At 40.5% G+C, this 24,202-nt stretch overlaps 1 protein-coding gene across 4 annotated transcripts in view; it reads right to left on the minus strand.

Moving 5' to 3' along the window:
• Window positions 1-13,833, minus strand: part of rc3h2 (ring finger and CCCH-type domains 2) — a 34,426-nt gene extending 20,593 nt beyond the window's left edge. For 3 of the 4 annotated variants that reach the window (XM_071901302.2, XM_071901300.2, XM_078287078.1), the window contains exons 1-6: window positions 9,067-9,221; window positions 4,729-5,057; window positions 4,423-4,540; window positions 3,226-3,459; window positions 1,782-1,957; window positions 366-566 (exon numbers count right to left, since the gene is read on the minus strand). In XM_071901302.2, the coding sequence (XP_071757403.2) occupies window positions 366-566; window positions 1,782-1,957; window positions 3,226-3,459; window positions 4,423-4,540; window positions 4,729-4,959 (960 nt within the window). In that variant the 5' untranslated portion in view covers window positions 4,960-5,057; window positions 9,067-9,221. Of the gene's footprint in view, window positions 1-365; window positions 567-1,781; window positions 1,958-3,225; window positions 3,460-4,422; window positions 4,541-4,728; window positions 5,058-9,066; window positions 9,222-13,598 lie in introns of those variants that run through there. The other variant, XM_071901301.2, reaches the window with a different exon arrangement.
• Between the last annotated feature and the right edge of the window lie 10,369 nt (window positions 13,834-24,202).

Raw genomic sequence — 24,202 nt, forward strand, 5'->3', positions numbered from 1 at the left:
GAGAGGCCAGAGAGAGTTGGAGAGGGAGAGAGAGAGGGCGAGAGAGAGAGAGAGAGAGAGAGAGAGAGAGAGAGAGAGAGAGAGGTTAACCTGTCAATAAAAAAGAGTATATAAATGCATAAACACAGAACCTGGAAGAAACTTGAAAACTATTAGTCCCAGCATGGCATACTTATCTGCTGTCCATAACTTTTAAATACTTTATATTCTGTGCTTCTGTTCTCCAGAGTGTTGTAATATTCACCATTTGAAATTTCAAAAGTGCCTTTAGCAATAATAAATGTAAAATTTGAGGTACTATTTTATGCATAACAAGTGGAATAATACCGTGTTAATAATGGACCACCTATGAATTTGAACAGTACCTTGTCAATGATGGACTGCATGTGTGACTTGTGCACCAGGTCTCCATACAGCAGAGAAGACCACTGTTCAGGTGAGATCCGCAGGCCCGCCTCCATGGCGATGTGGACGATCTGAGCGTCATGCTCTCTCCTCAGAGCTTCGTACGTACGAAACTCTTCCTTCAGCTGCATCAGTGACGAGTCCTCGTCACGCTTAGTCACCTGAGGGAGAGGAGAGGACGGCGACGATGAAGGGGACAGAGAGAGGGGATGAGAGAGAGAGAGAGAGAGAGAGACAGGAAGGGGGAGTTAACATTGAGAGAGGGATCAGGGACAAGAGAAACAAGGAAGAGAAAGAAGGGATGGAGAAGGAAGGGAATGTTATACCCAGTTTAATACACATAAAGTGTGTTGCCGTAGCTTTTTGAGCATCTTGTCGCTGATACACTTATGTTAAGAATATTCAGTCAAACTAAATAGAAGATATTTTTGGTTTCCATTACACATTTTCCTATTGACAATAACAGAATTTACAAATCAGTCAATTTGTCTGTATTTGGTGTCTTCAGACTAACAAACTCAAACTCAGATCAGATGGAGGGTTTCCCCCCCTGTCAGAATCTGCCCTATGAGTAATCATCATAAGACACCAATACACACTATCAGTTATCAGTTAAAAAATTTGGCAAGCACTGCAGTCATAAAATTAAAGCTGAAGGGAATCGGGTTTCATCACTAGCCTGGCTCAGGTTGCTGTCTGCCTGTCTGACAAATTTACAACCTCTAAAATACTTTGTCAGTTATCCTGTCTGTCTGTGCGCCCGCCTCTGTCTCCATCTGTCTGTCTGTCTGCTTGCCTGTCTGTCTCTGTCCTGTAAGGCGAAGCAACAAGGGCAAATATAGACTGCTGTTACATCATGGGAAGATAGCTGGCATTTCTGCCCTACCAGCCATGTCTGTCATTCTTACTAACTGGCTAGCACTCTCCTCATCAGATAACACACACACAGAAATACACACACGTAGAAAACACATCCGCTGAAGCCCACATCCTTAATGCCAGTATGACTTTTATGCAATACAAGATATAAGATATAAGAACTTTTATAAACCACAATTATTGACATAATTAAGAGTTGCCATTTGAAACAGTGAGCAGCACTATCTCTGGAAGTGGTAAAGCAATCCATGGTGGTAAATGTGGATCTATTTAAATATTCTTCATTAATCAGGTCACCTACTCATTTAAGGCTTGGGTTCTTGGGACAAACTGCGGTTGTGTTTTTCAGTTTCACGTAGGCTGTGGTGTTCAAAGAGCTCAGTACTTTCAACATGGAGTAGTTAATAGTGCTCCTTGATTGCATGTTCTTGCATGTGTATGTACAGGCATTTATGCATGTGATGTGTATCTATGTGTCTGTGTGTGCACATGTGTACCTTGAAGCAGGAGGCCCGGTACAGGAGCTGTACCACATGGCCGATGCTGGTCTTGGAGGCCTGGGGGAACCGGGCCTCTAGCTTCTGGACGACAAACAAAACCAGCACCTTCCTGGACAGAGCTGAGCCGTCCTCCAGAGCCAGCAAAACCAGCTTCAGTGCATCTTCTTGCATAGCTGACGAAGAAGATTGAGAGAGGGGTGTGGGGATAGAGAGAATGACAGAGTGAGAGAGGGAGATGGAGAGGGAGGGAGAGAGTGAGAAAGAGAGTGAGGGAAAGAGATTCAGAGGGATGAGGAGAGGGAGTGAGGAGAGAATCAGGCAGAGAGAAATATTCAGCAAACACACATTCAAACACACACACACAGAGAGTGTACTGATGCAAACATTACAACACTGACACGATGACACATTTCACACAGAAAACCCAAAAGCTTAAAAAGAAAATGACACTTGCTTCTGTGTGCAGAAGCCTATTTCTAACACACAGAGAGGTCATTACAACCAGGTGTCCTCAGTCTCTTAAATGAACTCATTCTGTTATCATGGTGAGAAACAGTGTTTCCCAGTCAGAATCTGCCCTATGAGTAATCATCACAGGACACCAGGTTGGAAAATCTATAGGCACCAGCAGTTTGTTGAGGCAATGTAGACCTGCTACTAAGCCTAGACAATTCAAAAGGCCACTTCTGGACACAAAGACAAGTTCCAGTACAGGCTACCAATTCCTGTCATTTCATTTGCTGAGCAATTTGGCCAAATAACAGCTTTGATGTCTGACAGTGAAGCTGAATAATCCGATGAATGTAAATCCAACAGGCTGAATATAAGAAACGAGCGTTACATCAAAATGAAACAAAATCGATATTTACAACGATAAAATAAAAGGTGAAATATGTTGTTTGTATTTAAATCAAAAAGGGTCAAACTGATATAATATAGAATAATACAGAATAATACTGTCTAAACGATCATGCCACCAGCTCACACCTAACGCTAATCAACTGTCCTGTGTCACATGGTTCTTATTTGTTCCTTTTACAGGTAGCCAAAGGTCGCACCAAGTGAACTCTTTGAAATTATATTGCCTCGAAAAGTGTAGCGACAGTGTATCATGCATGACCTTTAAAGCTTCAATGGTAGTTTTAAGTGTCCAGTTGTTAGCGTTTACAAGACAAGATGTTTTGCTTAGTCCTGATTTTCAGACTGCTTATGAAAGAGTCAAAATCCTATTTGGAGCTAAGTAACAGCTCACTTGGCTCTATGTAACAATAATGAATGAGAGGAAATTGCCTATAAAATTCACTTTATAACACCCTCATGTCTTAGGCTTTAGAAATGTCCCTTGCACATGTAATGCCTCACAGATCTGCGTGGCGTGATGCTCGTATCATAACAGGGCCTTGTGTGTGTGTGTGTGTGTGTGTGTGTGTTGTTGACTCACCAGGACCGAGGAACTGGCATCCCCGCGCCCGCACCGCTGCCCACAGGTTGGCAGAGAGCTGCTGGGGGTTCTGGTGCTGCAGGATGAGTTCTGTTACGGTCCGTTCCCCTAGCGACCGGCCTGCCCGCACCGCCCGCACACGCCCCTCCTCCTCCACTAGCTGGCAGTTCACCATGGTAACCAGTTTCCTCTGCATGGGCCGACTGAGCACGCTCGGGCTCAGTGTCACCACACCTGTCGTGGGAGAAGATGAGAACTCTTGGGTCAAGCAGAGTATCTGTGGAACTTCACCGCGATGAGAACCTTTAATTATGAACATCAGTATTTTTAAATTAGATTTTTGTTGTTAGCAGACTGTTATCTACACTAATTTTATTTTTCATCATCTTTTTTTTTTACTTCTTGTCTGTGAAACAGGCCAAGCGACAGCTCCTCCTTTCAAATATTAAAAAAGCAATATGATCCAACTGCATTGTACTCATTAACAGGGACAAAGGTTTGCTGAAATTAAGGATTGTTAAGTTTACAGACAGATAAGGACGCTTGATTGCTTCAGCCTGCTACCCAGAAACAATAGCAGGAGCGGCAAGGGCAAGTCTGTTACAACCGGCTATAAACCTTCGATAACAGTGTGGTAGATGGATTAAAGGCCTCCTCATGGAAAAAAGGGATGACACTTGAAGGTCTATCATGCATCTATCCTCCACACACATTCTCCCTCTCTATATCTCTCTCTCTCTCATAAGGCTGGTTCATGCTTCATGCAGAAACGGATGTAACAGAGTGTGCGCAGTCAAAATGATGTCATTGCAGCCATAAAACCGGGCGCATTGGAGTCGTGCGTGAGGTCGTACACCACCTGAAATTTGAAACTGGCTGACTGGTTTGAAAATTGGCTGAACAAAAAGGAACCGGTACGAGGCCGATTCTGGTGGGGTTATTTTTTCTTGTGGAGGGATGTGGAGAGTTTAATTTTCCTACACTGCCACTAAAGTACAGAAGGTTTAAGGTGTGCAGTTGTTATTAGAAGCATGAGAAGCGTGAATACCCGGACGCTTTGTCTGTGGTTCAAACTGAGCATTATTCTCTCTTCCACAGATCCTAGACTCTATAATTCACCATCACAGATACACATGCATGCCTGCACATGCACACGCACACACACACACCACACACAGACACACACACACACAGTACCTTTTGCTCCACTGATGGGTTTTAGGTAGAGTGCCAGCTCCTCCACACAGACCCTGCACACCTCATAGTGCTCAACCTCTGCTGCGCTGCTCAGGCTCACCGGCTGGACCTCCGGAACCTAAGAGACACGTAAGCATGCATAAATATGTCTTGTCATTATTATGTCCTAGTCTTTCTTGTTTTCTCAGTCTCTCTCACTTTGTGACACTCTCATAATCACACACACACTTACACACAAGACAGCCTCCGTCCACTCACACACACACACACACACACACACACACGCCCTCCTTCCTCACCACTCACCTGAGCTCCCACCAGCTGCAGCAGGGCGCAGTTGACCGGCAGCAGGTCTATATCGGTGCTGATGGGCGTCTGGTCGAACGGGCAGGCCTTGCGGTGCAGCTTGTGCAGGCAGGTCTTACACACCGTGTGAGAGCAGCCCAGGCTGATGGGCTGGTGGCCGCTGCTGTCGAACTCATTGTAGCAGATGGGACAGGACAGGAACTCCGTCCACTGGGCCGCCTGCACCGGCATCCTGCCACCACACCACTGAGGGAGGCGCCGCGGAGCTCAGGGGGAAGGCATGACAACGTGCCCCGACAACCACTCCCGCTCGCCGGTGCCGATGGTGACTGAGGGGCGGGAGAGAAAGACGTGGTTGTGTGACTGACCTTTCAGCGTTTCTGTACAATAACAAAGCAGTTTTGTGATCTTGTGTAGCTCAATGGTTAGAGCATTGCACCATGACACAGTGAGGGGGGGCCAGCTGCCAGCAAATGTTCACACTATACTGTAAAAATGTCTAATGGCACTGTAAGGCAGTTTGGATAATGCACCAAATGGCAGATAAATTCTATTAAATATCATATGCGAAATTCAACTCCACACATTAAGAATCATCATACATGTAATTCACATAACACCAACAAGAACAACATAATGAAGATGAAGAGCTTATCTCCATTGTCATGATGAGGTGTGCTGAACAGCAAAATTTAATAAAAGATTTGAATGTATTTTGTGCAGCGGTGTTGCTTGAAAAATCGTTTCAGACAGAATCCCACCTACATGTGTGGGGAAATAATGCTTAAACTACCACTACAGTCACTTGTTACAGAGCCCATGGATTAATAATTACAATTGATTATAGTCTATTTCAAAATTGCATGTGCACATCACAGTGTTTCTGCTATTCAACTGTCTGCTGTGCAGTGGTTGTGTCACCTGCCACAAGAGTTTTACAGTCAACAATGCTTCTTCTATAACTCATTATCGAGGCCGCCCAGTCAAATGTTATATGATCTACATCAACAAATAGATGCAAAATTACTTCTAGACTGTATGTTGTAAGCACTGACAAACAATAGCACAGTATCTTCTGTAAAGGGTGTGCGTGGTGTCCAGCAGGTAATTGTTGGTGTGCAGCATCATCATCATACCACTCTGAGCTTTATCAGTGAGCAGTAAGCCTTTAGCTGAAGTACATGGGCAGTTTTCAGCCTCTCTGGCCATAAAAATCATAAATGTCTTTAATCCAATGTGGGCAATAAAAACTCTCTCTCCCTCTCTCCTTCTAGTTGCTAAATCCTCAACACATATTGCATTAATAAGCGGGCCATCAAGACTGCCCTATATGAATACAGTTTGTAAAGCCTAGATCTACATTTGACCCATCTCATTTCAAACATGGGATTCATTTTGTCAAGGGCATTCTCTAAACAACATGCCAAAAGATCAAAAAAGTATTTCTCAAAATGCGCTCCACATTATCACTTGCCTATCACAGTCTGAGTGTGAGTTCCTAAAGAGTCTGCCCACTGTAAAAGTAGTGTTGCTTTGTATGGACTCTTACTAATAGTCCTATTGATCATGTTGATATTGCTCATGATGAGCAAAACAATGAATCCCTACCAGCACTGTTCTGTAGCTGACCTTTGACCTTCCTGTGGAGGCGGCCGACCAAAGGAAAAAAACGAATTTCTCCTATGGTGATCAACAGAGTATCACCAAACAAATACATAAGTACATAAATAAATGAATTAAACCAACCGCCTGACAGCTGTTCTGTAAAGAAACAAAATCTAACAAATTTTCAAAGTGGGACCACAAAGTCAATGATATAGCGTTACATACACATCAATTTCCACCATTCCAGCTATTTGTTTCCCAATTAAAAAAAACAGATTGATCAACACTAATCAATGTTGTTAGAATACAAAAGGTGAAAAATAATTTATAAGACCAGTCATAATAATAATTACCTCTAAGAGAATACAAAAATATAAGTCCAGGTTTGATTTCCAGATGAATGCAGTATTTATTTGAGATCAGTCACACAGAATCACCTTGGCTACTGCTCTGCTCTCCAAGCAGAACCTACACTTGTCTTATACAGGCTGAATTTATGTTGAATCGTGATAATATTGTATTAGCAAATCAGTGTACAGACCATTAATAAACACAGACAGTATTTGCATATCTCAGCTTTCCACAGCAGTCCAGCTTGAGACAGATAAAGCTGGATACTAGCATCCTGTTTCAAGGAAAGGTTTGTAGGCCACAGTCGTTGTTTATGTCAAATGTTCCCAAACATTTTTAACAATTGACTCTCTTTCTGGCTTTCTGGTGGCCGCAGTCTGCAAGACAGTAGTGACCAAGGCAAAATGCTACATGGTGAGACAGACAGGTAGAAATGCTGATTTTTTACTTATTTAGACAGATGAATATCATCATAAGGTAAAAATCCACAAGGATGGAAGAAACAAATTACAAGTCTTGTTACTTTGAGTGACTTTTTAGGGCGTACTTTTTTGAGTATTTTCTGAGGAAAGTAATTTCACTTTACTTAAGTACATCAACATTGAATCAGAAACTGGCCAATGATAAACTGCATCTTCAACAAATCTGTAAAAACGGTTATATACTTTCTTTTAAAAAATGTAACCCCAAAACAGCATTTGGATTTTTTCAGTTTTTAATCACAGATCAAAGAATGCATTTCGAAATTGTATTTTTAGAAAGCACAATATAGTCATAAACAGGTGCGATATCAACAGTGCATTTAGCGAGTGTAAACAATATTTGAAGGTAATGAGTCTGACAGTAGTGGGAGGAGAGATTCATGCTTCAGCTGACCGAAATCTCCATATCGCAGCTGCCAATGACACATATTTTCATCTAGCCTCTTTATATTTGTTATTCTGTCTTCAACCTCCATTGTACATGGGCTACTACACTGCAATTAACTTGTGGTTGAGGAATAGACTGTGGGGGTTAATGAGAGGGGAAGTGAATAAAGATGGAGAATGAGGGGAACGATAAATAGGTTAGGGGAAGTCAGTTACTGTCATCAGATCCAAATCAGCTCCCGGCCCGTTTAGAGTTGCAGCTCTGAAAACACTGAGCATGTTGGTGGAGAAAAGAGGGATGCACATAAAACCACCAACAAATCCCTAAATTATTGTGTTGATTCATGCTTTACTTTGTATATTCGGTCTTTTATGTAAATGTTTTTTGTTTCAATTACAAGAACACAGTTTTGCATTGTACGGTAAAAGATCATATGTAACACTGTCTATTGAAATGCATTTTGAATATGCTACTTTTTTGCTTTTACAGGAGCAGATTTTACACCAGTAAATTTACTTCTACTTGAATAAAATTTCCTCAACAGAACAATGCTTTTACTTGAGTAGGTAGCCTGCTCCTTCCATCCCAGAACAGCTGTATCATATTATGTGTATCATCGCTTCAACCAAAAACAAAAGGGACCACTTTACATGAATACACAAAAAACACACACACACAAAAAAATCTGCCTTCTCAGCAGTTATGAGTTCATTATACAAAGTGTTTCAGTCATGCAGACAGTGCGCACCTGTTGCTTTCAGAGTCTGTCCGCTACATCTGTCCAAAACTCTCACCACAGTAACAGCTGGTGCCATCTTAGCACAGGTGCCATTAAGAAGCTCTTAGCTGTCCATTCAAGTGGATTCAGAGATGGAATGTGTGTGTGTGTGTGTGTGTGTGTGTGTGTGTGTGCGCGCACACACACACACACACAGCCTGGAGTAAGCATGTCACTCAACTGACTCAACCTGTATGGTTGGACTCCTGACTATATTAACCACAACCAAAACCAGTCCCAAAGTGCACTTGGAGATACATTCTCCTCTGCGCGTATGTGCATCTCAGTGAGTCTGCATGGTTGTGTATAGGCTATATGCATGTGCACAAAACAATATAGTCATCGACAGAGGATTATTTTGCACATAAACACTATATGTCTATGTGGTTCCATGCGCCAAAATCATGTAGGCCTGTCGTGTCTTCACTGCAAAATAACGATCAATAACAAGACTCCACAAGTTTTCTAGACGTGGTTTGAGCTTCAATTAACTTAACTTTTCATACTAAAGAATTTAGTCTGTTTATAAGATGGCCATGCTGAGCAGAACGAGATCAATGGAAGAAAAGAGGAACCATGCGCATTACGCACGCATAGTGCCGCGCGTGCCGCTCCATTTACCAAGACTTTCACAACAAATTGCATCATACAAGTCATCATTCCAGGACTTAGACATCACCCTTATAGCGACGTGCCAATTATAATGCCTACTCATTCCTCTCAGTATTACGCACCTTCCAAGCCGCCTGGAGCGTGCGGTGTCCGCGATGCCTCCTCGGCCGCGTGGACAGCTCCGTTCTGTTCTCGCGCGTCATATTTCCTTCCGCGAGGAACCCAAATATAACACCGATTACGGCGATTGTTGCCCACTAACGGTTGAGCCGCCGTCCAAAGAAGAGCGGGGTGAAGCTCATGTGACGAAACATGTCTGAGCTGCGGGTTCAGGGAAGTTTAGAGACGGGGAGAGGAGAGGAGAGGAGAGGAGAGGAGAGGAGAGCAGGAGGGGTGACGCGCCTGAACGCAACTCTCGGGCTCTGAGACAGAAGTGTTGCCAGGTTAGGGAGTGGTGTAGATTCCCGGGCAACATTAACTGTAATTCACAGTCTTGAAGAGTCACGTTGACAACCACCTGTTCCTGCTCTGAGCAACTGCTACATCCTGTTTTTGCTGAGAGGCCCAGGCAGAATATAACCAGCCCGGCCTTAGCCTAAGCTTGCCTGCTTGTCTGTCTCTCTGTTTCTGCATTAAACAAGTTGTTTTCTGCAAACAAAGGTGAATAAAAAGTCTGTACACTACCAGACCATTATCAGACTAAATAAATCACATGAGTACTCCACGGTACATGGGAAATGAAATAAGCTACAGAGTCACATATCTGGACATACAAAATAATTCCAGTGATGGTCTTAGTTGCATGCATCGATACAGGCCCACGTATGCAGGCATGCCATACAGACACACACACACACACACACAAACACACACACACAAAGCCCCTATAGACACGAGTAAGTGGTTGATCGTCATAGTCTTGTGACAGGCAGCAGTGGGTGTGCGTTATACATCAGACCACAACTTCCTCATAAGACGCCTGTCTCTCGCTGATCATTTTAAAATGAGGAAACTGACCATTTAGCGGCCTGTTCTTCTCCTTTCTGGCTTGTTTACACTTGCAATCCATGCAGAGCACATTCTTGGTGTATTAGTACAAAAGCATGTGCCATTTTGAACACATCCAAGTTAGAGACAGCACATGATGTATTCATTTCCATCACGATCTGTTAAATAAATGTCAACAGCAACACGTGTCTATAAGTGTCGAGAAAGGCCCGGCGTTTATGGACCCAGAGCTTAACAAATAAGCAGTGATTTGCTGTACTGGCCTGGTAAACACCCAGTATATTGCTGGGATGGACAAGTGCAGGATGAGAAGTACATTGTGTCTTTACAGCCAACAGTTGGCAAGCTATCATCTGGCTCGGGACAGTCAGTCCTCAGTTGGCCCTCTGTGATGGGGGTGGGCATCTGGAGTTTCCTTTAGTGTGTGTGTGTGTGTGTGTGTGTATGAGAGAAAGAGAGCGAGAGTGTGTGTGTGTGTCTTACCCTGTGTCTGTGTGTAGGCCGGTATGTCTGTTGCTCTATCTGTGTATCCATGCATGCATTAGTTTCTATCCATGATTGTGCTGCAAGTGCCATGCCAGCTAACTGTGAATTCAATCAAACTCCAGCTTGGGTATTTCTGCAGGCACAGAGGAGTGACTTGGAATAATTCCCTCTATTGTACACCAGTATCTGAAGTGAGAGGCGTCAGAGACACGGCACTAAATTATTATGTGCACAAAGAAGGTGACTAATGAGTCTGTGTGAAGTGGAAAGCAAAGAGTGTTCGAATGTTAACTCAATTTCTGCAAATCATTACTCAATTCATACATAGTTATCACAAAAGTGTTGAGATAAGTTCTACTAACTTTTGACATGACTTTTTCTACATCCACAACTAGCAGTAGCAGAAAGGCGGACTAATCCCAGCGAGGTTTGTGGACGAGGCCCGGTTCTTCTGATGGACAACCACTCATGTTCCATGACCCTACACCTTTTCTACTAAACACACACACACATACACACACACACACGCACACACGCCCGCACACATGTCCGCACTCTCACTCCCTCTTCCTCGCAATTATCCAAATGAAGGCATGCATACAAAGAAGAATGCATATATACTCAGACCTACTTACTGTACATACATACATAAACACACAAACATGCAATTACACTCACATATACACGTGCACACACACACACACACACACACACACACACATACACACACACACGGAGCATGGGTTGAACCTGAAGCCATGGAATGTGAAGTAACATGAGGACATGTCTCCCTGCTCCTTCTCACCATCACTGTGACCCCAGCATTAGAACACAACGTTCCAGTCTGTGTCGTGTGTGTGTGTGTGTGTACAGGCATTTGAATGTGTGTGTGTGTGTGTGTGTGTGTGTGTGTGTAGGCCTATGCACATGCATGTATGTATTGGCATTGCGACTCCTGAATTAGAGTTCATTAGGAATCAGTGAGTTTGACTTGGTTTCTCCACTGTTAGTGAACTCAGTCATCCTATAGAGACTTAGGTTAAGAAATCAAAACCATTTACAAATGCCACACAACAACTAAGTTGCCATGTTACTCAGGAAGCAACCTGGCAATAACAGTTGAATAAAAGAATGATTATAATTCACTCTCATAGTGTATCCAACTTAAGACATTCTTACTACTTCAATCACTACAAGGCTTTTCTCAATTAATCACATAGTCTCTTCGTTTGTGAAATATGTGCAACTTTTTCTCATGCATTACTGTTTTTGAGATGAGCCTATTTTTGTAGGAAAAACATAAAACATCTTTCATGACTCATTTTGCTTCACTCTATTAAACGTGCTACTGTGCTTTTAAATTCCTCCCCAAAGATGTCTTGCATGCGTACCACACAGTCCTCTCTCAGAGGCAGAATTATGGTCAGCGGAGAAATCCCTACTGAACATACATGAATTCATCAGGGTAAGGTACTTAGTACCAAAATGTAAAATATAAAATATAACTGCAAGCGTATGGACAGTGACTAGGAGTCAATTCAGGTCTGCGAAACATCCTTCAGAAGAGCAACATACTGGGTAAAGCACAAGCAGACTGAAATTTCACACCCACAACTTTTGCTGAAAACATGAAGTATCAGTTTTAAGTCATACGAGTCAAGAACATAATTTGAGTCACCGGGAAACACTTCACTCCTTGCCCTAAATTAGAAACAAACAAAGCAGAACTAGGAAAGGCGTATTCTTGAGTACACAAAGTGTTTATGAAAACAAACAGCTGCAAACCTTTCTCCTCCTGGATTTCAGAACCATGTTGCTGACTGTTTCTAAGCAGCGCGTCTAGGCTGTAACTAAGAGAAATTCCTGCATCTGTAGCAGGTAAATGATGACAAGAAAGTTAACCTTTAACTTTGAGAACTGTCGCTGCTTTGCTAATCTGTTGAAAGATCCTCAACAGGGAAACAAACTATGTACAGTACATGACAAATAGGGCACAAAGCACTAAATAATGAACATACACTTGCAGTCCCTAATGAAAAAACACTATAATATTCCTATAATATTCCTACAGGGGCTTACAGTGTGTCTGTGGTACTCTATAGTGAGTTTACACAGACATTAATGGTAGGTACTTATAGTTTTGCTGTTATAGTTGTATAGTATCATTCTAAAATTTAATACAGGATTACTATAGTTATGTTACCATGTCTGTTCATTGCTCATTTGTTTTTGATTGTAGAGTGTGAGTATGTGGGTCTGTGTGATTATTTATTCATTATGCCTAGCATCATAGTGCATGAGTGTGTGTATGTGTGTGTGTGTGTGGGTGGCGTCTGGATGGTGGGAAGAACGACCATAAAGCCCATAGGCTGCTATATACTGTATTATATACTGTATCACTTCTGCGAGATGTGGCGCGCGGAAGTGGGAGCAACTGTGATTATGACAGTTATGCAATCTTACTGAACCGCCAGTTTGTTTGTTGCACACTTGGATAATACTGTTAGAATATCGGCTTGTTACCGTTGTATAGCGGCAGGTTACACGGTAGCCTCCAACCTGACACTGCACACTTCAACTTTATGACAGCAATGCTGCATTTCAGACCGAAGGCTAAATAAAATGCAACACCTGAACTCGGAAACAGTGTGGCTGTGGCTTAGAAGTCACTCTGAGAGCAAAAGTGATGTTCCTCAATATATACACAATTGCATAATATTATATCACCATAGGAGGCCTAATAGTAGTCAACCAGTCTCGACCATTACAGTAGCATATCTATAATTTCATGCTCCTTTGCAGCGTGCAATGACTGAACTCTTTCTAGAAAATCCTGGTTTGCATTCGTACTATAAGCTATAGGCCTGTAATTGAAAGTACAGCCTCTGTCTCGTTACACACGATAATATTCCATCATCACCAGTTGCAGAAATTGATGACGGGCTGGTAGCCGGTTACTTCCAGATGATATAATCTCTGAAATCTGCAGCTTCTAACGCTAACTCGTTTGGAGCTGGCGAATAAATTCGGCCCAGTCCAATGAAAACAAATAAACAGCCCTAATTTTAGGCCGAAATGTCAACAGCAATGAACACTTCAAACAAAATCTCCATTTGACAAGCAGGGCAAAGTAGCGCGCACCTCTGGATAAGTCACTTACCTCACGCACTACACCAGAGTACTAGAATAAACATATTCATGGCCATCCACAGGAGCGCATCGAGCATCAAAATAATAATAATAAAAAAATCTTCATCAGTTGCAAACCAACCGCAGCAACCAAACCGGGGAGATCATTCGTGATGCGAAAGCGGTGTGGCACGGCATTTCAGAGGATACAGATACTAAGAGAGGGGTCCCTTGGTCCAATTTCGATTCATTGCCCCCCTTTCCTACAGTACGTGACAGACACGTTTGCTCAGGTACAGTGAGCTACACACCCTCGGTTTGACAAACCGGGGCTGAGAGGAGATGGCGATATCGCTCCGCCGGTGTTCGTGTTTGAACTGCGCCCCAGACGCACCGGGCTGCACGGGGCGACCGCTGCTGCAGGATTACGCATCGTGCATATTCTGTTTAAGATGCCTTTTTGTTAACCTGTCGATAGTTCGTCAAAATGCATGCGCGTATGGTGGTACTATTTTAACGTTGTGAGCAAGGATAAAAAGATGTAAAGGGGCAAGCCGGAACAAGCCGCTTTTCGAGGCGTGGGCTGCTTGGTTTTAAAGGAACAGACCGAGAGGCAGATCAGAGGATGCGCTTCGACAAGTGCGCCGAGCACGAGGAAGTTCAGCTCACACACCCGAGTTCACTCTCTGGGTTGAGATGCAGCGGAGTGATTGATGGGATGGAGTTTCCTCCACCTGACATGTTTTTAATCTTATTGTGTGTTCATTATTCAGTTCCAGCACTTTTCTTTTGAATGTGTTTGTTTTTGTGCCTTCCTGTAAAGCACTTTGTAACCTCTGCTTTTAGAACAGTGCTATAAAATAAAGTTTATTATCATTATTATTATTATTATTATTATTATTATTATTATTATTATTATTATTATTATTATCATTATTACAGAAAGGCATAGTGTACATCATAGTCATCAAAATGATGTAAGTTATATGAGGATATGATCTTTAAATGGGGAAATAAAAGGACACAGTAATGCTTTTCTGAAAAAAAAAAAATATATATATATATTTATATTTATGTCTGTTAACCCTAACCTTATGGCACTAACTGAACGGATGCCATAGTATATCCAACTTTTTATTCATCACTACATGAATACATTGGATTCTCACAGACTCTGTATATCTACAATAGAAGAGGCAGCGTCTAGCCTACAGAAGTTGTAATCCTATTAGTTGAACAGTTTCATCTTGTACATCTTTAATTGACTTAATCTGGTATCTCAATAGGCTTTACAGGCCCATTGGCCAGTTAGCCAGGATTTCCAGATGAGCCATAAGGCCTCCAGACTGTCACAGCACATTATGCTTCTGTATGTTATAAATATGTCATAGGCTACTAAAGGCACAACTCTTCTCTCCAGTGGTGTGCTGCTGCTTGGAGACGATGATGATGATGATGATGATGCTGATGATGATGAGGGCATATTGTGATTCCAATTTCAGATTAAAAGGCTGACAGATTGACACACTGCATTATGTCCAGATAAAAAAAGTGGGTGCATTCATTATACCTGCATGCACCACTGAAATACGTGGCATGTATTCTCTACCACTTTTTTCTTCAGCTCAAACATTTACCATTAGAAATCCCTCACTGTGAAGAATGATGCATTCAGTGGCCACTTTATTAGGTCCACCTAGCTACCAGGTAGAACCCCCATTTTGCCTTCAGAACAGCCAGAATTCTTCTAGGCCTGGATTCAACAAGGTGCCGGAAATGTTTTACGGGGATCTTGGTCCATGTTGAGACTCGACGGCATCACTCAGTTCCTGCAGACATCCTGTTCCACCTCATCCTAAAGATGCTCTGTTGAGATCTAGGCAATGTGGAACAGCCAGAACAGCCAGTTTTAAGATAGCCACTGCTGTCTTAAACTAAAGCCTCTGTCATGTTCCTGGAGCCATCTTAAGACGACGCATGCTTCATGACATCATTCATCATCCTGCTGGAAGTATCCATTTTCTAATGTTTCGCTGAACAGTAACTGAATCCATTATGTAAATTAAACTATGAGTCTTTAGAGGAACAAATTAATACTTGAACCGGTGGAGCGTTGTGTTTTCATCACTGAGTGACAGAATAAATGTCATAAAAATGAATGTGCTTCCCCGGTTCTTGTTTCTGCTTCAGGCAATCCCACTGTACTTAACAAATATTTTCAAAAGATGGGACAGAATGTTATGCAAATTTGTGTGAGATGGCAAAAAAAACGTGTCAAAATTAAGACACTTAAACCGCCCACAGAGAGAGGGGGGTTCACCTTCCCCAAGCTAATAAATTTCTACTATTCAGCCCAACTACAAGTAATAAACATTCAGATAAACGATCATTTTGAAGCCAAATGGAGGTAAATTGAAATGTCTGTGTAAAGATTCAATGAAAACAATACCCTTTTCTATGAGTGAGAAAACAAGGCTACAGGATATCAATAATACATGGACTAGAAATACTTTAGGAGATGTGAGGCAGAATCTGCAGAAATCCTTCTGTAGCTATAGGGACTTAATAGTACTGAGAGAGATTAAAGAGGATCCTGATTTTGCCCCAAACAAGCATAACAGTATCTCTAAAATGTGGGCACAGAAAGGGTTGACAATATTTGGACAATGTGTAGATGACTGACACTGATCAAGTAAACCAAACCTTTTATCTGCATTTGAGACTGCGGACCTTCTCTTCTCTTGATATGTGACAATGTGCAGATGAAAATGGAGTTGTATCTTTTGAATCACTTACTAGGCAATATAATTTACCACACTCCCATTTTTACATAAACCTACAAGTGAGGAACTATATTCAAAATAGCAAAATAGAGAGAAAAACTAGTCATTTTAATCTATTAGCGCAGCAGCTCTTGGTAAATAATTTAAAGAAAGTTAAATGGGAAGAAGAACTCAGTATAAATATATCAGAGGATGTTTGCAGAAATAAGTAAAGGTATTCATAGAACTGCTGCATCTCCATACTGGAGAGAACATGCATGGCAGCTCCAGACACACTATTTTTATTTTTAACACCAGTACAACAAGCAAAATACAATAATAAAACATCACCAATGTGTTGGCGGGAGTGTGGTGAATGTAATGCTAATTTCATTCATTTATTTTGGTTCTGCCCATTATTAAATGTGTATTAGAAATATATATGTAAAGTAGATCTTATTCTGAAGTCTTCCTAAATGATGTTGTTTGGTAAAATGCCTATGGAGGTACAGATACGGGATACAGAACAACAGATACCTGTTAATATTACATGTAACAGCTTTGAAACAGATAACAACTGGCTTCAATAATTTCATGTCCTCTGGTTGGCAGGTGAAGAGATTCAACTGAGTAAATTCTATCAGATAGAGTACTTAACCTATAAAATGAGAGGGAACCTGAATGTCATTTTTAAAAGATGATCTAAATGGATTAATTACTATAATAATATAAAGGGAATAATGACTGAACTGGGACTCTGGGGAGCACAATTATTTGTTTTTTATTTGTTTTCTTTCTCATCCCTGCTTTCTTTTATTATTGTAACAATGCTCATACATTGTAATAATATGTAGAAGCCATTGCTTTCACCCTTTTTTCATGTTTCCCCTCCTATTGTTCTTTCTTTTTTAGTGATGTAACACTTGATGACTCACACTCTCACCATTACAAACTTGTCATCACTATATGTGAAATGTAATGTAAAGATGACAATAAAAGTGAACCTCTCGAGCCTGTCTGCATGCTTTATACTTATACTTTATTTATATGTGACTCACTGTCTGGAGGAGTGAGCTGTTTGTGTAAACGAAGAGGTGTACCTAATAAAGTGGCCAGTGAGTGTTCGTGAGCTTTCTAGTCTTCTCAAATAGGACTAACCATGACAAGTCTTCATGAAAGCTAGGTTGCAAACATAGAGCCAGGAAGCGTCTTTTGACCGGGGAAACTTGATTCACTCAAAAAGTGACAGTCAAAACCATGAATAATGATTTCTCTATTAGTGTCTCTTTCTTTTGCATCGTTCTTTCTCCATGTTACGCTCTGCTATGACTGCCCTGCTCCCTGTGTGAATGTGGCTGCAGTTTATGCTGCATCGACATGATTTGGAAATAATTATTGGAACGGCTTAATGGCTCAAAGCAGCAACTTGGAAGTGTTTGTGCGTTCAAACTCATCTGAAGAAGTCAAAATGTTTACATTTTGAAGATTAAAGTTTCCCGTAGGCTCTGGTTGCTCATGAAACTTACTCTCAGTTTTGTCACACTTAACACACATGCACTTAGTGAGTGATACATTTGAGTTTGTGTTTTACAGAAAACCAAACTATAACATTGCATCCACAGACGAAAAATAAGTTGTGTCCTGCCGTTGCATTTTAACAAGTAAACTCTTCATTGCTCTTCTTGGCACGGAATTGAACCAAATCGTGTTGTATCAAATTGTATCATATCAGATAAAATCACAATTGACTTGTTCATAGATATCTTTACTGTATTACTGTATGGCTTTAGTTTCATATCTAAGTCTAAGAAGGCGAGATGGTAACACTTTACAATAAGGGTACACTAAGTTAAGGGTTAGTTAATGCTTAATAAGCATTGTGTAATTTACTAATGGTGTTCATGTTAACTAAGGTATTAATTTATACATTGTTTAATAGTTTATAAAGATGACTATTAAATAATGTATAAATTAATACCTTAGTTAACATGGACACCATTAGTAAATTATTACCAGACACATTAGTTAACTGTTATTGTAAAGTGTTACCAGCGAGATTCATGTCCCTATGGTGTATGTCTATGGCGGGCCAGGTGCGTGTCGTTTGCACACCATTTAAAGATTGTTGTAGCTTGCAGAAAGCAATATGTGTCAGCAGTGGCCACATAGCAGATGCAAACACAAACACAAATTCCAGATTCCAGTCTGCAATGCAAACTTCAAATTGATAAAGTAGGCCTAGCTGCTTTTATGCTGGAAAAAAGTTATGTGCAGTTGTCTAATTAGCCATGTATTTATCCAGAAAATGATAGTTTCTTGTTGTGTTCCTGTTCCTGTGTGTTTTTTGGAATACATTATGATGATAATGCACTGCCAGTTAGGCTGTGTATAGCCATGGTATGTAGACACTGTCAATAATTAATGACACACTTAGCTCTTTGGAGCGATCCGAGAAATCTGCCATGCTTTCTTTGTTGACTGCTTAGGTTGCCACCTTGTCTCGCCGGCAAAATGCTTTCTGCTCCATTTCAAACACGCGCCGTCCTTGTTAAACTGTGGCTCTGACTGTACGAAAAGGAGCGTTCCCTCTAACGTCTGTGTTGTTTGTGTATCAGTTTGCATAGACTCCTGCGATACAGTGATGAATGGCAGTATACATGTGTAATTAAGCTTTTTTATCATCTTAAGACAACATACTCTGGCATTTTATAACCATTTCATAATTATCACATTGTTATACAAGTGCTTCTATCTATATGTGTAATATCTTATAAGCCATGTTAGGTAATGGTTCAGTGGTTCAAGCTAATATTGACTAACAAGCCAAGTAGCCTAACGTTTCTGTATTCTCCATAAAAGAGATTAATAATGGCAGTTGGTCAACTCATGGGTCAACTAGCGTGCCAGGGAGGTGAGGTCATATTCAAATAAGCTACTTATAAATTAGGTTTATACGTCATCACTACAAATGCGCCATGTGACAGAACAGAATCTGTACTTGGTTATATTCAGCTAAGACCCTTTTTGTGGTTTGTATGTCTTAGTGCCTCAATTAAATTATCTATTGGTTCAGAATTTAGCAGAAGACAATAATTAACTTTTTCATGCTTTTGCTGGCGTTCCACCGTATTGGATCAAGCCAACAGAGCCGGGACTGACTCTCATGTTAATATGTACTATACATTACTTCTAATTGGAGCTGACCACAAGATTGATGCTAGTGTTACATTATTGATTGGTGATGATTAGATGATTAGATGATATTAGGATTCACCGATGTGGCAGGAACAAGCTGCAGCATAAGTGATTTTATCTTGTTTCCAGACTTATCAAGCTTATTTTGTGTTGTTTTTAGTCAAATTATCTCACTGCACTGGCAGATAATCCTGCTGGTTTCAGTACATTTCACTTGATACATGCCAATATGACTTCTTTCAAGAAATCATCCTAAAACAATGAGGAAAATCTTTAAACAAGAAACTTTCTCCAAGAGTAAATGTCCTGAAACAAGTTATAGGCTATTACCCTGAAAAAATATCAAATTTGTTGAAACCGGTACAATTATCTGCCAGGGCAGTAAGATGATTTCACAAAAAATAAAATAAAATCCTAAAATAAGCTTGATAAGTCTGGATATAAGTCTTAACAAGACATTTTTGCAGTGTAGAGGTCGCATTTCTCAAACCCGTTCCAGCGTACTGGATTACAAAAAAGATCATGGAAAATGCGAGATTCAGTTACACATATTGGGTCTAACTGATGCTCTAATGTTGTAGGTAATAACCAGGGAAGGGAGGACTGAGAAAGTAACATTATCTCTCTATCTTTATCATATGTTCATCTTTATCATCCTCTTTGCCCTCCTCCGTTTCTTCTTCCTTCTCCTTTTCTTTGTCCCCCTCTACCAGTACTCCTCTATCTTCCTCCGTCCCCTCATTCTCTTCCTCCTCCTCCTTCACCTTCCTCATCATCTTCCTCCTCCCATCCTTCTGTCCTCGTGTCTCCTTTTTATCCTCCTACTTCAGCTTCCGCCTCCTTCATCTTCATCCTCTTCATCTTTTGTACCTCTCAGTCTCTCATTCATAATGGAAGGGTCCAGACTGCCACATCTACTGTATGCATGTGTGTACATGTGTGTGTGTGTGTGTGCTTGTTTGTGTGCGTACATGTGTGTGTTTTAACCTACTTCAATGAAATACTGAGCGCGGCCCTGATAGGACACTAGCAGCTCCTCGACTGTGTTTTGTTGCATCTTCACTCACTGAAAGTTTTGAGGAGACATTAGTGTAACGATCAAACAAGGTCTTCCTCTTTTCTAGACTTATTTTATCTCTCTTTAGCTTCTTCTTTCAACACTTTCAACCCTAGACACCATCACACATAAAGTCTTTTGTTTTACTGTAATGCAAAGAGAAAGAGACGGTTATACTTCAAATGAACATGTACGTCCTTCTAAGTATACTCTACCACTCACCCATGCACACACACTCTCTCATTCATGCATGTACTACACACACCTCTCCGTACATTCACGCACACACACACCCACACAAACACACACACTGCCCATGGCAACTTGGATGCCCTGAGGAGGCCGACAGCTAGTGTTGCATTCCACTGAGATGAGTGACGGTGACATTTCTGGGCCGAAAGGATAAAAGAGGAAGAAAAGGAGAGATACGACGGGAAGGAAGGGAGTGAGAGAGCATGGAAACCCTCTCAGCCATGCGGGAGAACCCACTCACTTAAAAAACGAATGCTCAGTGAGGTGCGCAAAATGTAGTCAGGTCAAATGGTGAAGCAGTGGTTGTTGTTTCTGAACCGCTGGCTCACTGTAACTCAGGAAGCGTCACTGTAACTCAGGAAGCGTCACTGTAACTCAGATACACAAACAAAATATGATTCAATTGAGTATTGATGTTTGAACCCCAAATCAACATTCTAGTTGCATGATGCAGCAGAATTACCCACAGAAATCAATGATTTTTCTGATAAAATGAAAATTTTGACTTTAAAATTTAAATTATTACTGCATCAATTTTGAGACATTATTAGAATTACCGTAACGAAAGTGACATCCTTTTTGCGACAGGAAGCAGCAGGAATGTGGGAAATATATTAATTTTGAGAAAGAAAAAATGCTACATACTGCATGTTTAAAATTGGCTTTTATACTGTAAGTATGATTTGTCGTGATTTTTTATTTCTACTGTTAAATTATGTCAATGTTACTGTATTGTACAGTATTGGAATATTTGTTTTTGTTACTATTTTGTTTTGTGTATTTTGTAATTATAAGGAAAAAAAAATGGATCCACATTACTGTAACATGTGCTATTGTAAATACTCTTTCTGCAGTATTTCTATTGTGTATGACTCTTCCTTTCCTTTATTCTTATGTGGTGTCAGCATATAGTACATTGTAAAACAAAAGCTGCAAATACTGCAAGAAAAAGTAGTTCCTTTTCAGCATGAAAAGGAGTCAGGATACTTTTTTCAAGGACTCTTCAGCCTAAGTGTTACATCACATCTAAATGATAAAGTGACATCTCACCTTAGTGATATTATAGCAGAGCTTATTCTCACTTCATAAACACAGCAATACCAGTGGTCATTTCTGACCCTTCAGCCTCTTGAGTGAACCAACAACCTTCCCATATTTGCTAATTGCAAGGCTGTCACTGCCATCCACGACCAGCTATCAATAATTGGTTGCTGGAACATCCATAACTCTCACTGATTGTTTAATAACACAGAATCTATCATACAAATAAGAAATATCCACTTTCAAAGACATATCTTTTGAAGTATATCTGAAGCCTGACATAACATAAGAACAAGCATACATCTGTAAATGATAACACACAAAGCCTTGATGCATTTCAGTTCTTTGAACCGCAGCTTATAAAGGATTATTATTATCCAGGGTACTTTTCTGATTAAATGAAAGGCTATTATCTACATATGCTCTCATGCAAAACATGGCAGCTGTTCATCAGTCCTGTGCCCAGTCTTAAACCCAGAGTTGTCAGATTCCAGAAATAATAGTTTCTAGAAATATTAATATAATAATAATAATAATATTTATTTATATAGCACCTTTCAAAAACAGTGCTTTACAAAATAAAAAGTGCACAACGACAGCAAGGTAGCATAAGATTAAAAAAACCCCAAAGTAAAAACAAAGTAAGGTAGAGCAAGGCAGGGTAAAAATGAAAATAAAAGACAATAAAAAGAGGATTCAAAAATAGTGAAAGAATCACAAAAGGCTTGACGATATAAATGAGTTTTTAGAAGAGACTTAAAAGAATAAACTGACTTCGCTAGGTTCCTCCACCCAACAGTAAGATCAATCAGGGATCCCTTCTCTTTATTCCTTTGTCCTTCTTATTGAGAGTTGCAGGTGTCGGCCAGCACACCTCATTCAGAGAAGACAGACAGCTTCCACTAAGCCCACTTTACCCCACCTGCACTGCTGCATCTTTGCTGTATGGAATCAAGAATATTTCATCAACCCACTTGTTTCCCGTCCCACCTTTTCCTCAAGCTGTCCTAACAACCCGTCACACTGAGAACTGTGCAGAGGTTGTAGCAAAAGGCTGCTGCCTTCCTCGCATACTGAAGCTGCAGGTATGTTGTCTATCAGCAACAGCAGCACAGGAGTAAAAGAAGTCTGTCATCTGCCTTAAAATATCCTTTAAGTGTTCTCTAATTGTACCTGGCTAGACCACTGAGCAAGCTTTACTGTAATTTATTTTTCACGACAAAACAAAAGAAGAAGAGGCACATTTAAAAACAGCTGTAATTAAATTCCTAAAAAACAAAAAGCGCATCTCACCTCAAAAAAACACTGTAAAACAATGAGAACACAGCTGAATTGAATACCCGAAAGTAAACATAAACAAAACTCAACAAGTAAGAAATTGGTGTGATATAGCAATATATCAGATATAGCATGCAATGTAATTTCTCAAAATGGTCAAAACTGAACCTCTGAATTACTGAGCAGGTCTGAACGGAGAAGGCATCAACTAGGAATTCAACAATATCAGCCTACATGAGATAGAGGTGAACAATATGGGAAGTTTTTGATTTTCTTCATCAACAAAACTGAGAACATAAGAGTTCAGTTTACATCACTTTGCAAACTGAGTGCTTCTTTAGGTCCTTTTTTAGCAAACATCAGCACACTGGACTTTTCTATTTTGGTTAAGGGGACAGATAGTAAAACATGCAAGCCAAAGAGGGAATGGAATATGTATGACTTTCTGAGGAAAATTAGATTAATTTCCTGGGATTAATACGCAAGTCATGAATTTATGTATTTAAGGGACTGGTACCATTCACTGAAAAGCATAAAGTACCTCAGAAAATGCTGAACGTCGTCTTTTTTAATACCCTGAACTGGTTTTATTCCTTTTTCATAGTTAATCCTGACAGTTTTGTGTGGAGTTTTATTGAAGTTCAAGCTGGACACACTTTGATATGGAGATGTTTATGATTATGAGGCCTGATGTATGGATGACAACAAAGACTGCAGTCTGCAAAACCTAATCTGAACATTAGTTTTATGTGATCTAAATCTCACATTAAAAGCCTAAAAAAAACTATAGCTCATTTTACAGTGTTTACTTTTGAAGTACTTAGGCCTTTCTTTGCAGAGGGGGTCCCAGCAATCAGTGATTTACTTCCATCATGTTTACATGTCCTGTTTCCTGATAAGATAATGTTAATGCACTATATGATAATGTTAATGCACTATATGCTGCATAAACTTTTTGGGAAAGCTGTCTACAAAACTGAAGAACCATAAGTTGGTTTGGAGGATGTTGGAAATTCAGTTCAATGGCTCAAGCAAGAAAATAACAGGCCT

This window comes from Centroberyx gerrardi, chromosome 2 (assembly GCF_048128805.1).
Source record: "Centroberyx gerrardi isolate f3 chromosome 2, fCenGer3.hap1.cur.20231027, whole genome shotgun sequence".
NCBI classification, from domain to species: Eukaryota; Metazoa; Chordata; class Actinopteri; order Beryciformes; family Berycidae; genus Centroberyx; species Centroberyx gerrardi.